Source organism: Taudactylus pleione, unplaced genomic scaffold (assembly GCF_031769625.1).
Source record: "Taudactylus pleione unplaced genomic scaffold, aTauple2 ptg000100l, whole genome shotgun sequence".
NCBI lineage: Eukaryota > Metazoa > Chordata > Amphibia > Anura > Myobatrachidae > Taudactylus > Taudactylus pleione.
Window position 1 is genome coordinate 15110837 of NW_028284502.1, and position 12777 is coordinate 15123613.

The 12777-nt window shown below is 45.6% G+C and overlaps 1 protein-coding gene across 2 annotated transcripts in view; it reads left to right on the forward strand.

Moving 5' to 3' along the window:
* Positions 1-8598: 8598 nt before the first annotated feature.
* KIAA1549L (KIAA1549 like) overlaps positions 8599-12777 on the forward strand; it is a 248584-nt gene continuing 244405 nt past the window's right edge. For both annotated transcript variants that reach the window (XM_088470490.1, XM_088470491.1), the window contains exon 1: positions 8599-8949. In XM_088470490.1, the coding sequence (XP_088326616.1) occupies positions 8796-8949 (154 nt within the window). In that variant the 5' untranslated portion in view covers positions 8599-8795. The remainder of the gene's footprint in view (positions 8950-12777) is intronic.

Consider the following 12777-nt stretch of genomic DNA (forward strand, 5'->3'; position numbering starts at 1 on the left):
AAAGCACATTCACCACTAATATACACGTATATATAAACAGTATAACTGTGGGCCTGATTCAGCATGGATCGTTATTCTGTTTATACGCACGCAACTCAGTTGCTAATGTCAAATCCGGATAATCAGCTGAGACAGAATCTGTTTACAATCGGAATCTGCGCAACGCCATCTCACGAATGGCTACAAGACTCCATCTTAGAAATAGATCACACAACGCCATTTTGTCAATACCACAGAGTAACAATCTTCCCCAAACACATACCGACAGTGTTTAACATACATAAAAAATGACTTATTAGCATTAGAACACTTTTTAGTAATCCTTCCAGAAATCATGCCCTGATGTACACAAAGCCCATTCTGGGGACAACCTTGGTACCATAACAAACACAGTATCAGTTAGCAACTAGAAAAACAGCTTCCTGAGAAAAGGAATTAGAAAAGAACAATACACCAGAAACTGTGGGTGTTTTTGCATGTAAATGGAGAGACTCCACATGTGGACAGGTGTAGCTGTGGCAATTGTAATATGACCCAGACACTTGAATTAAATCTGCTCTTTTTCAGACAGGCTGGCACCAACACGGTCCCCACCCTGTTTGAGAGTGATGCTCACTACCCATAACACATTTGCATTGCAGTTTGAAAATGTTAGTAAGAAATATATATATATATATATATATATATATATATTAAATCCATCATAAATAGAATCTCATGCATAAACACCGCACATTACGCACAGTTGCGCTGCTAACATGACGCACATTAGCGAAAGCACAATATCCTACATGCGAACGCTGTTTATTAGCTGCATGATGCACATCTGCCCCAAATCAGATAAACCTAACTAGCGTCTTTTCCCAGACCCCTAATACTTACATAATGCACACTCACACAAAAGGTTCCATAGCTTTAAAGTATAAGATCCAAGTTTTATTCATTTATTACAAATGCTGTGAAATAAAGACTATTTTGGTATCTAAGGTTTAATACGTGATAAGTAAGCCGTGTTTGGTATTATACTGATCTGCACTTTCTCAACAGCTTCCCGGTATCATCGGTGTGAAGATCGCAACATGCATTCTCAACTTATGGACCGTAGAGATATAAAGCACCAAAATTTATTTTGTGAAACCAACAGCCTAGATTTGCATGCAGGGGAAATAGAAGAGGCAACAAGCTGTTAGAGGCTGTTCTGTGTCCATTTGAATCAACCTGTTAAATGCCCTGTAACAAACACACCATGATGGGAAACAATGGGATCAGCAACAAACCTCTCTATTGTGTTGTCTGTTTCTGTAAGGGTATAAAGTAGGGGTGTGCACCGGCCACTTTTCGTGTTTTGTGTTTTGGTTTTGGATCTGGATCTTTCTTCGTGTTTTGGATCTGGATTGGTTTTGCCAAAACCACCCTTCCTTGTTTTGGGTTCTGGGTTTTGTGTTTTGGATCTGTATTTTTTTTTTAAAAAGCATAAAAACAGCTAAAATCACAGAATTTGTGTGTTTTTCTGCTCCTATGCTATTATTAACCTCAATAACCTTAATTTCCACTCATTTCCAGTCTATTCTGAACACCTCACACCTCACAATAGTGTTTTTATATCCAAAAGGTTGCACCGAGGTAGCTGGATGACTATGCTAAGAGATACGAGTGGGCGGCACAAACACGTGGTCCATCTAGGAGTGACACTGCAGTGGCAGACAGGATGGCAGTTTGAAAAACTAGGCTCCAAACAGTACATAATTCAAAGAAAAAAAAGAGGTGCAAGATGGAATTGTCCTCCCACCCACCCTTATGTTGTATAAACAGGACATGCACACTTTAACAAACCAAACATTTCAGCGCCAGGGTCTGCCACACGACTGTGGCTGAAATGATTGGTTCGTTTGGGCCCCCACAAAACAAGCTGGCAATTAATCTGTCCCTGCACAAACTGGCTCTACGGAGGCAAGATGTCGTCCTCATCCTCCGATTCCTCACCCTCTTCAGTGTTGTGTACATCCTCATCCTCACAGAGTATTAATTCGTCCCCGCTGGAATCCACAACCACAGGTCCCTCTGTACGTTCTGGAGGCTGGTCTCCCTGGAAGAGTTGATAATTCATTTTATGAACATCATCTTCTCCACATTTTGTGGAAGCAACCTCCTATGCCTTTTGCTGACAAGGTTCCCGGCTGCACTAAACACTCTTTCGGAGTACACATTGGAGGGGGGGCAACTCAGGTAAAATAGAGCCAGTTTGTACAGGGACCTCCAAATTGCTTCTTTTTCCTGCCAGTACAGATACGGACTGTCTGACATGCCTACTTGGATGCTGTCACCGATGTAATCCTTTAACAGACAGACGCACGCTTGTCGCTGCTGCTTTAAGGATGCAGGTGCGGCTACAGCCCACACATTTCACAAAGACAGAAATAAAAAGAAGAATATTTTTATTGTTTGTGGAGCGCACTTTGAGGGTGTCACCACCCTTTAACAGACAGACGCACGCTTGTCGCTGCTGCTTTAAGGATGCAGGTGCGGCTACAGCCCACACATTTCACAAAGACAGAAAAAAAAATAAGAATTTTTTTATTGTTTGTGGAGCGCACTTTGAGGGTTACACCACCCTTTAACAGACAGACGCACGCTTGTCGCTGCTGCTTTAAGGATGCAGGTGCGGCTACAGCCCACACATTTCACAAAGACAGAAAAAAAAATAAGAATTTTTTAATTGTTTGTGGAGCGCACTTTGAGGGTTACACCACCCTTTAACAGACAGACGCACGCTTGTCGCTGCTGCTTTAAGGATGCAGGTGCGGCTACAGCCCACACATTTCACAAAGACAGAAAAAAAAATAAGAATATTTTAATTGTTTGTGGAGCGCACTTTGAGGGTTACACCACCCTTTAACAGACAGACGCACGCTTGTCGCTGCTGCTTTGAGGACAGTATCATATGCAGTGACAGTAGACTTGTCAGAAATTGTTGGCACGTCCTTCAGTCCGGACCAGATGTCCAAACTGGCCCTTGACTTATGACACAGGCGCACGCTTGGCGCTGCTACTGTGTTGCTGCACGTGTAGCTACATCGCACTCAAGTCACAAACACATAAAAAAAATATTTTTTATTTTTTGGAGCACTTTGAGGGTTACACCACCCTTTAACAGACAGACGCACGCTTGTCGCTGCTGCTTTGAGGATGCAAGTGCGGCTACAGCCCACACAATTCACAAAGACAGAAAAAAAAAGAATATTTTTATTGTTTGTGGAGCACACTTTGAGGGTTACACCACCCTTTAACAGACAGACGCATGCTTGTCGCTGCTGCTTTGAGGATGCAGGTGGAATCTAGACGGGATTTGGAACCGGGGACACACTACCTCCATCAATTGTCTAAATCCCACTGCACTAATGGCGGATACCGGACCCACGTCTAACACCAACATAGCAGTCAAGGCCTCAGTTATACGTTTTGCTTCAGGATGACTGCTGTCGTACTTCATCCTCATCTAGGGACTGTTGGAGGGTCAATTGTTTAGTAAAAGTGGTGGTGTTCCTACTTCCTCTCTGGGATGATGAACAACTCCCAGCAGCAGCAACAGCACTAGGAGGAAGTGGTTCTTGATCTTTCCCTATTTTATTTTTATCAGAGAAAGTTTGGTCCTCCATTTATGTTATATTGATATATACGTGCGGCTAAAGCGCACACAAACACAGAAAATATTTTTCTATTTTTGCTGGAGAGTAGCCAGCCGGCTCTTTACTTATGGGACACAGGCGCATGATGCACGTGCAGCCACAGTGCACACAAGTCACAAACACAGAAAATATTTTTTTTTTTGGTTTGGACTGGAGTGTACTTTGGGGGTTACAGCACCCTTTAACGGTCAAGCCAGCCGGCCCTTTACTTATGACACAGGTGCACGCTTGGCACTACTTTGTTGATGCACGTGCGGCTACTGCGCACACAATTCACAAACACAGAAAATATTTTTTTTGTTTGGTTTGGAGTGTACTTTGGGGGTTACAGCACCCTTTAACGGTCAAGCCAGCCGGCCCTTTACTTATGACACAGGCGCACGCTTGGCACTACTTTGTTGATGCACGTGCGGCTACTGCGCACACAATTCACAAACACAGAAAAAATATTTTGTTATTTGGTTTGGAGTGTACTTTGGGGGTTACAGCACCCTTTAACGGTCAAGCCAGCCGGCCCTTTACTTATGACACAGGCGCACGCTTGGCACTACTTTGTTGATGCACGTGCGGCTACTGCGCACACAATTCACAAACACAGAAAATATTTTTTTATTTGGTTTGGACTGGAGTGTACTTTGGGGGTTACAGCACCCTTTAACGGTCAAGCCAGCCGGCCCTTTACTTATGACACAGGCGCACGCTTGGCACTACTTTGTTGATGCACGTGCGGCTACTACGCACACAATTCACAAACACAGAAAATATTTTGTTATTTGGTTTGGAGTGTACTTTGGGGGTTACAGCACCCTTTAACGGTCAAGCCAGCCGGCCCTTTACTTATGACACAGGCGCACGCTTGGCACTACTTTGTTGATGCACGTGCGGCTACTGCGCACACAATTCACAAACACAGAAAAAATATTTTGTTATTTGGTTTGGAGTGTACTTTGGGGGTTACAGTACCCTTTAACGGTCAAGCCAGCCGGCCCTTTACTTATGACACAGGCGCACGCTTGGCTCTACTTTGTTGATGCACGTGCAGCTACTGCGCACACAATTCACAAACACAGAAAATATTTTTTTTTTTGGTTTGGACTGAAGTGTACTTGGGGGTTACAGCACCCTTTAACGGTCAAGCCAGCCGGCCCTTTACTTATGACGCAGGTGCACGCTTGGCACTACTTTGTTGATGCACGTGCGGCTACTGCGCACACAAATCACAAACACAGAAAATATTTTTTTTTGGGGTTTGGACTGGAGTGTACTTTGGGGGTTACAGCACCCTTTAATGGTCAAGCCAACCGGCCCTTTACTTATGACACAGGCGCACGCTTGGCACTACTTTGTTGATGCACGTGTGGCTACTGCGCACACAATTCACAAACACAGAAAATATTTTTTGGGGGGGTTTGGACTGGAGTGTACTTTGGGGGTTACAGCACCCTTTAACGGTCAAGCCAGCCGGCCCTTTACTTATGACACAAGCGCACGCTTGGCACTACTTTGTTGATGCACGTGCGGCTACTGCGCACACAATTCACAAACACAGAAAAAATATTATTTTTTTAGCACTTGGGGGGAGCACCCCTGATGGACAGAGCACCCCCTGGACAACACTACAGCACCCGTTTAGGACTGGGACACTGCACAGGACTTTGGAGTGGACACAGCCCCTATGGAGAACTGACTGCACAACACAGTCTACCCAGCCCCTATGGACTTTGAAGTAGTGGACACAGTCCCTATTAACAACAGCAGCACAGCACAACACAGCCAGCCCCTATGGACTTTGAAGTAGTGGACAACAGCAGCACAGCACAGCACAACACTACTCTGCACTACACTACACTACACAGCCCAGCCAGCCCTAACTCCCACCCTCCCTCTTCACTGTCCACAGCCGAGTGAGAAAATGGTGCCGACGCGGGTACCTTATATAGGATCCAAAACCCGCGAGACCCGTAAGGCGGGATGATGACGTTTTGCCTCGATTTCAGATCCGAGTCAGGCGGGAAAAGTCAAGCCTGACTCGGATCGGCCTCGGATCGGGGGGGCTCGGGGGGGTTCGGATTTCAGAAATCCGAACCCGCTCACCCCTAGTATAAAGGTGTGTGTTCTGACCCCCAGTCTGGAGTCTTCTTACTGATTGCTGATTGACGGAGGTTTCTTGCTGATGCCGGTATCTGGTCCAGAGCGCGTGCGTATGTATGACTGTATCTTGGGTCTGTATAATTCTTTGCGCTAAATTGTACTTAGATCACAGCGTGTAACTGACTGTACTTTACTTGAATAATATTTTGTGCTTTGAAAACACATGTTCAAGGTCTAAAGTCTTTATTTTACTGTATGACTGCGTACGCAAATAGTGTCAATTTTAGAGGTTTATAGGCGTTTAAAAGGTATAGGTAGGTGCATATAGAGGTTGAAATCCAGTATCCTTACTAATAACAGCGGTGATATGTAAATGTGTGCATTCGCATTGTGATCGCAGCTGGCCCACTTCCCCTTACTCACATCCATATACTTTGACAACATAGTAAAACAAATGGTAACATCGGACCCATATGCACAGTTAAGGCAGGGCAGACCTCACTCAGGAATTGCTTACTTCAGCGCACGCTATGAGCCCTCAGGCTGCGTATGGTATCGCAGTGGCTGATTTATGCACGCCCATGCAACGGCGTTGAAACGCACTGGCACGCCTGCGTTCGCCCAATCACCCTCCCGTCACCACCCACAAACGGCACTTCCTGTCAATCACTCTGCCTTGGGTCTGTGTAGCCTCTGCGATCGCAGTCCCGATTGCAGCGGCTAATTTGCTCACGCACACTGCGATGCATATGCATGTGCAGTACGCAACAAACAGCCGATCACGTGCGTATAAGCAACTGCGTTCCTTGCTGAATCAGGCCCTGTGTTAACAGTTATGGCAGCAGCAGGGTCGTGCGATATTTTGAGATTGGCCGGGCACCATAATTTTTCCTAATTGCCAAAACTGCCACTAAATCAACAACAACAACAACAATGTAATGTACATTTTCTTTCTTCTATTTGTGGTACATAAAGGACCTGGTGCATATTTTTGTAAGAAATACTTTTAAAAAGGTGCACTTGAGCCAAATAAAAGTAGTACGGCGCACTTAAATAAATAATGGAAGAGAGCGTTCCGCAGGAACAAAATAAGCCATTTGGGGATTTATAAAGAGGGAAAATGCCATGAGCATAACTACCTGTCTAATACACCTCATATTAATATAGCAACAAGTAAAGTGGCTCTGTTTCAAAGAGATCTGACTCTAACCTGGGCTCCAAGCCAGTAAGATGGGATGTTTTATTAAATGTAATAATAATAATAATAATAATAATAATAGACTCAGCTGCAAACTTTTTGGGAGGATCATGATTATTAATTGATATGGTTGGCATTACTGTATCACAGAGCTGAGAACATGAGACAGATTCTTGCCAAGGGCACTATCTATGTGGAGTTTGTATGTTCTCTCTGTTTTGTGTGAGTCTCCTTCCGGTGCTCCTGATTACATACTGGTAAATTCACTGGCTTCTGACTACGAATGGCCCTTGACCATTGATAGTTAACAATCATCGATGAGTAACTGCTGATGGTCGATGGTTATGCCATCGATGGCAGCAAGACAATGGTTCTCCGTCATTGATGGCCGAGTGGGACCCAAATTTTTTTTTTATGGGACAGAGATTAGCCCTCCCCCAACAGCCATTAAGCCCCAACCCTTTTCTAATTGACCCGCTGCCTGCCGTGTCCCCAACAGCGGTGGCCTTCGAGGGGTGCAAACCATTAATGGTTGACCATAGATGTTTTTCTTGTGCCATTGATGTTAATTACCGATGGAACCATCAATGGTGACCATCGATGGTCAACCGACCCTACATCCCTACTTCTGACGAAAATGAACTCTTCTGTGTATATGTGTATGTGATAGGGAACATAGGGCCTGATTCAGAGATGTACGCTAACCCGATGGTTAGCGCACATTTCCGATTGCTAGAGGACTGTGCATGTGCAGCCATCCATCTGCAAGTCTGCTCACAGTGCCTCCCAGCTGCAGCCTGATTGTTCCTGGGCAGCGTTCCCGGAAACAGGAATGTCGCCCCATTTTCCAGGACGGATGCGACCAGGGTCTGGCCAGGGTCACATCGGGGGTCACTATCCCCCCAGTGTGACATTCTCCTGCAGCACTAGTTTCCGGGGGCAGCCAAGCATCATCGGGGATGCTGGGTACGCCCCCACAGGGATTTACCATGAGGCCATGCCCCCTTTTTGTTAGTCCACGTCCCCTTTTCAGAAGCAGGCGCAGTGTATGGAGTGCGCACCGGGTATCACCAGTCCCGATGACACCCCTGGAAATTGCACAGCCCCTTATGTGAGGTTCTGGAATTCTGTCCATCTCTGAATCAGATCCGTAGATTGTAAGCTACATTGGTGGGGCTGACTTGACTCAAATATTGTCTATAAAGCACTGCAGTATATTTGTGCGCTATATAAATAAATTAATAAATACATATTGTTGTTAATAGCACAAATGATACAGATGATTTCTATTCCTCACTTAATATTATACATCCACCACTGGATGGAGACAATCTCAGAAGGCCCTGCGGAGATCATGCCCCAGGAGGCGCTAGCTGGTATATAGTAGTGGCCCATTCTCATTCCCCAGCTGCCCAGTAAGTGCCAGCAGGTGCAATCCGTGTGTCTCAGGTCCTAGTCCTGCTGTTCCACAGTCTGACCAGCAGAGGTCCCCATAACCCTGCCAGAGCTGGCTGCTGTGAATGCGCTTTTCAGCTGCTGCTGCTGCTGCTACGTGATCTCTTTCTCAATGAAAAGACGTTTCCAAGCTGCAATAACAGTTGCATCCCCAGAGCAACAGAAAGGTTGGATGACCACACCTCCAGCTGGCCAAAACAGGTCTACCTGGGTCACCCTGCCACCAGAGCCAGCACCTAAGGCAACATGAGCACGTAGCACCTCACCAGCCAGGGACCGCTCTGCTGGATGCACCAATGACAGTTCATGTGACCCCAGGGGTGATTGCTTCTCATGCATTTCGGGTACCTACTTAAGCCCCACTGATGTCTCCCCCTGAGAAGTGGCCTCCGGTTGTCCCATTCATGGTGGCACAGGTGTGGACTGGGACCAGAAGACCACCACTAGGAACCAGATGGATCAGTTGGGCAGTCTTGCTCCTGGTGGCCCTGATTTCAGCCCTGCAGCACCCAGTGCAAGGTAAGGGGGGGGTCAAGGGGGTGCACCCTGCTGCCAGTGCCATAGCTGGTGGGCAGTGCCATACTGCACCATCCACCTGTGCTGCTGTATTGCACATAGCTGGTATTAAATTGCCAGAATCTGGGCATGTGCTACCACCTTTGGCATTGCATGGGTTAAATGGTTGTGCCATGCAGTGTGCATAGCAGGTAGTCTGGTGACAGGCAGCATGCAGGAACATAAAGGAGAAAGCATACAGCCACCTATTGTCATCATTGTGGTGTCTTGTCTGTCAGATGCTGCATTGGTTATATGTGTATATTGGACTAATATGTCACATAGCAGTTCAGAACTGATCTTTATCCACCTGCTCTATTATCTACTGTATTCTGCCAATAAATGCATTTTATAGCCTTTAGGTCTGGTGGAAAGGAAGAATTCCATACCCTGTACACAGGCATTAGTGCACTGATTGTTAATTAACCCAAACCTGTCACAAGACATTCATGTATCCTATATCATGTATCCTACATCACTAATTAAACACAAGGTGATTTCTGAACCAGGTCCTTAAGTGTAAATGATGTATTTGCAATCTCCAAAAATGATAACATAAATAGGATTTGTTCTTTTATTATCTATTATTTGTGTTTAATAGAAATGTACTTACATATTGTATGATGTTGGATTCTGTTATACCTGATTGTTATACTGCGTATCTACCCAGCACAAGCTGGGAAATTCCCCTTATACTGTACAGTACTTTGTGTGTTTGCTGATAGTGCTACAGTACATCTGCTGGTGACAGTATTACAGGATTCATTCTCTGATTGTTGTAATTAATATAAGCGATATTACAGCATTCTGTTATACAGGTGTTTATATAGATTGTGTCTTGTAAGGAGAATATAGGACTGCATTCATTAGAATGCTCCAGCCTGCAGGTATCCTGCCAATCTTCCCAAACTTGCTTACAAGGGTCTTGTATGATGCAATACAGCCTCAGATATTTCTTTGTTTTTTCAATGTTTTAAAAACCTTTTGCTTGTTTTCCATTTCATGTAAAAAAAAGATATTACTGGACAATACAGCCAAAAACGGTTATATATTTTCAAATAATTACTCAGTTTGAAGACTTGGTTCTAATGAAATGTGTTTATTAGCATGTATTGGCAATAAAGTGGCTGGAGCAGAGTTAATGTAAGTCAGTATTGTGGACATATCTTGCATGTTTTGACACTGTGGGCCTGATTCACACCAGCTCGCTAGGAAGCGTTCGCAGGCAGACGGCCGATGTTTGCATTGTACGCATCGCAGTGAGTGAACCAGTCCGAGCGATCGGGAATCGTTCGCTCGCTGCGCATAGACAGCCCAGCTAAGTGAGTGACAGGAGAAGCCGTTTGTGGATGGTGACAGGTTGGTCTTTGAAAACGGGGGAGTGGAGGTGTGAACGCAGGCGTGCCTGAGCGTCTCAACGCCGTTTCAGAGGCATGCACAATTAAGATGCAGTGTCATAGTACACGTCACCTGGCTGAATTTTACACTGAAGTGATCGCAGTGCTTGCGGGAAGGGTATAGTCAACCACAAGCGCTGCGTTCGCTTCTGATGGTACCCGTTGTACCGATGGTTGCATACACTACCTGTAGATGACGTTTAGAAGTGGGCATCTTAAGACAGGCTTGTGGGCGTTTGCATACACAGCGATCGCACACCAAGACATAGTGGGCGTGCTTATGCCTTGCTGTGTGATCACCTGCCTTGCTATTAGTTAGCCGAATTTGCATACGCATCTAGCGAGCGTACGTATCTAGTGAGCGGGTCTGAATCGAGCCCTATGCGCGCTCCAGAGCTGAGCGTAGGCATGCATGGTTGATGCAGCTGAGGGGACGTACCTGGGTGGTAACCGGGAATTCGCTTATAGGCAAAGTTCATTCAGGGAGTGTCAATGGAATTATGGGATGTGCAGAATTGTGCCTACGTCTGTTTCCAGATCAGTGGTGCACGCAGGGGGGGGGGGACACTTGTCACCATCACTGCACTTCCTGCGATCGTCCGTGAGCCTGATCGCCAGAGTTCTCTGCATTGCTTACAGATAGGGTTAGGTCTAGAAGGATATGCTTCATAGGACCTCTGACGTCACAACCACGTGACTCGGGACAACAGGAGGAGAAACAAGGTTCAGAACAAGGGGCCATAAGTGGCACCTCGCGGGCTCGCATCGCTCTCCATGCTTTGGGCACAGAGGCTCGCTTCGCTCGCCATAGGTTTATATTCCCCCTCTATGTCCACGTGTATAGTAACACTGATAACTGACCGACCCCTGCTTTCTCCAACTTGGATCTAGCGTGCAGACGTGCATGCCCAGCCGCAGTAGCTCCTCACATCGTCTGGTGGCGAGTCTCCTCCTCTCCTCTGGCGGGTTAGGTACACGTATGCATATCATATGTATGTATGAATCTGTGTATGTATGTCAGTGTGCGAGTGCTATACACACAAGTATACTCGTATGTGTTTCGTTTTTACAATGTGTGTGTGTGTGTGTGTTTAAACCCTGAGAGTGCGAGTAGAAATTAGTCTAAAGTGGTGGCCACACAACTGTTTGCCGGTTTAACGCAGCGCCAACAGCCTCGCGGCCGGCACTTTGTTTGGAGAATGCCAGTTCTTGCGACTAAACACCCAGGTTAAGTCGCAAGAACCGGCATTCTCTGACTTAACAGTTTCCCGACAAAGTGAACAGCGCTCTGAATTGAATAGCTCCGGGTGCTCTCTCCCGGGGATATTTAGCATCAGGCTCAATTGAATTCCTCCCCTTGGAGAGAGACAAAGTACCAACCAGCTTCTAACTGTCATGTTACAGGCTGTGCTAAAAAATGACAGAAGCTGATTGGTAGCTATGAGCAACTTCTCCACTTTATCTCTTTCAAGATTTGATACATCTCCCCCTTAATTGTCAATTTCAGTATAAAAACCAAGCTGCCCAGTATTCGTTTACTACATGGAAAGTGCTAGATAGCATTATTTGAACACTGCAGATCACAGCAGAGTTAGGCTATGCCCCTTTGACAACTCTAAATCGGACAGTACATTTACACTTAAACGCCGCTTTCTTGTACAGCAATATGAGTTTGCCAAGGTACCAGTGCCATGTTCCTGGTGATTTCTCTACTGCGCATGCACAAACATTTGAGGAAATAGCGAGCTGCCATTTTTCCTGTGGTTTCTGCAGCACTGGACTCCCGAGAGGAAAGGGTCATTCCTCTCCATTTTGAAGATCGTCCCCAACTCCATCTCCAGTTTTGATAAAATTTTACATGAAGGTTTTCATATATGTCAGACTAACTTTGGGAAAACTACTTCACATTATGCAATAGTAGCAAAACTATGGCCCTCAAAGTTTGGGGTAGGCGCAACTATCACAATTGGAGATGGACATATGGGGACCCCTGGTCTACTTGACATGGAATGACCCGTAAGTCTAATGTATGGGTGTATGGTGTGTTGTGGGGGGCTCCCCTAGGGGCCTGTGTGAAACGCAAACCCTGCATCCAATATAGATAAGTCCATGATCGCAATGACACACGAGTTTCTCATACCAACATGTGCTGTACAATACTGAGCTTTCTTTTCCATCCCAAACAAGTGTTGCCAGTGCTAATTTTGATGGAATGTCATTAGACTTTGTTAAGCATACAAAACACTGTAAGTGGAGAATACATCAATCATAAATCAGGTGTATTGTTTGCAAAATTTCTTTATATACAGTATGGGCACCTTAAGGGGTCTATTTACTAAGCAGTGTTAGGAGACAGGGTGAAAAGTGATAAGGGGCCAGCCAATCAGCTCCCAAC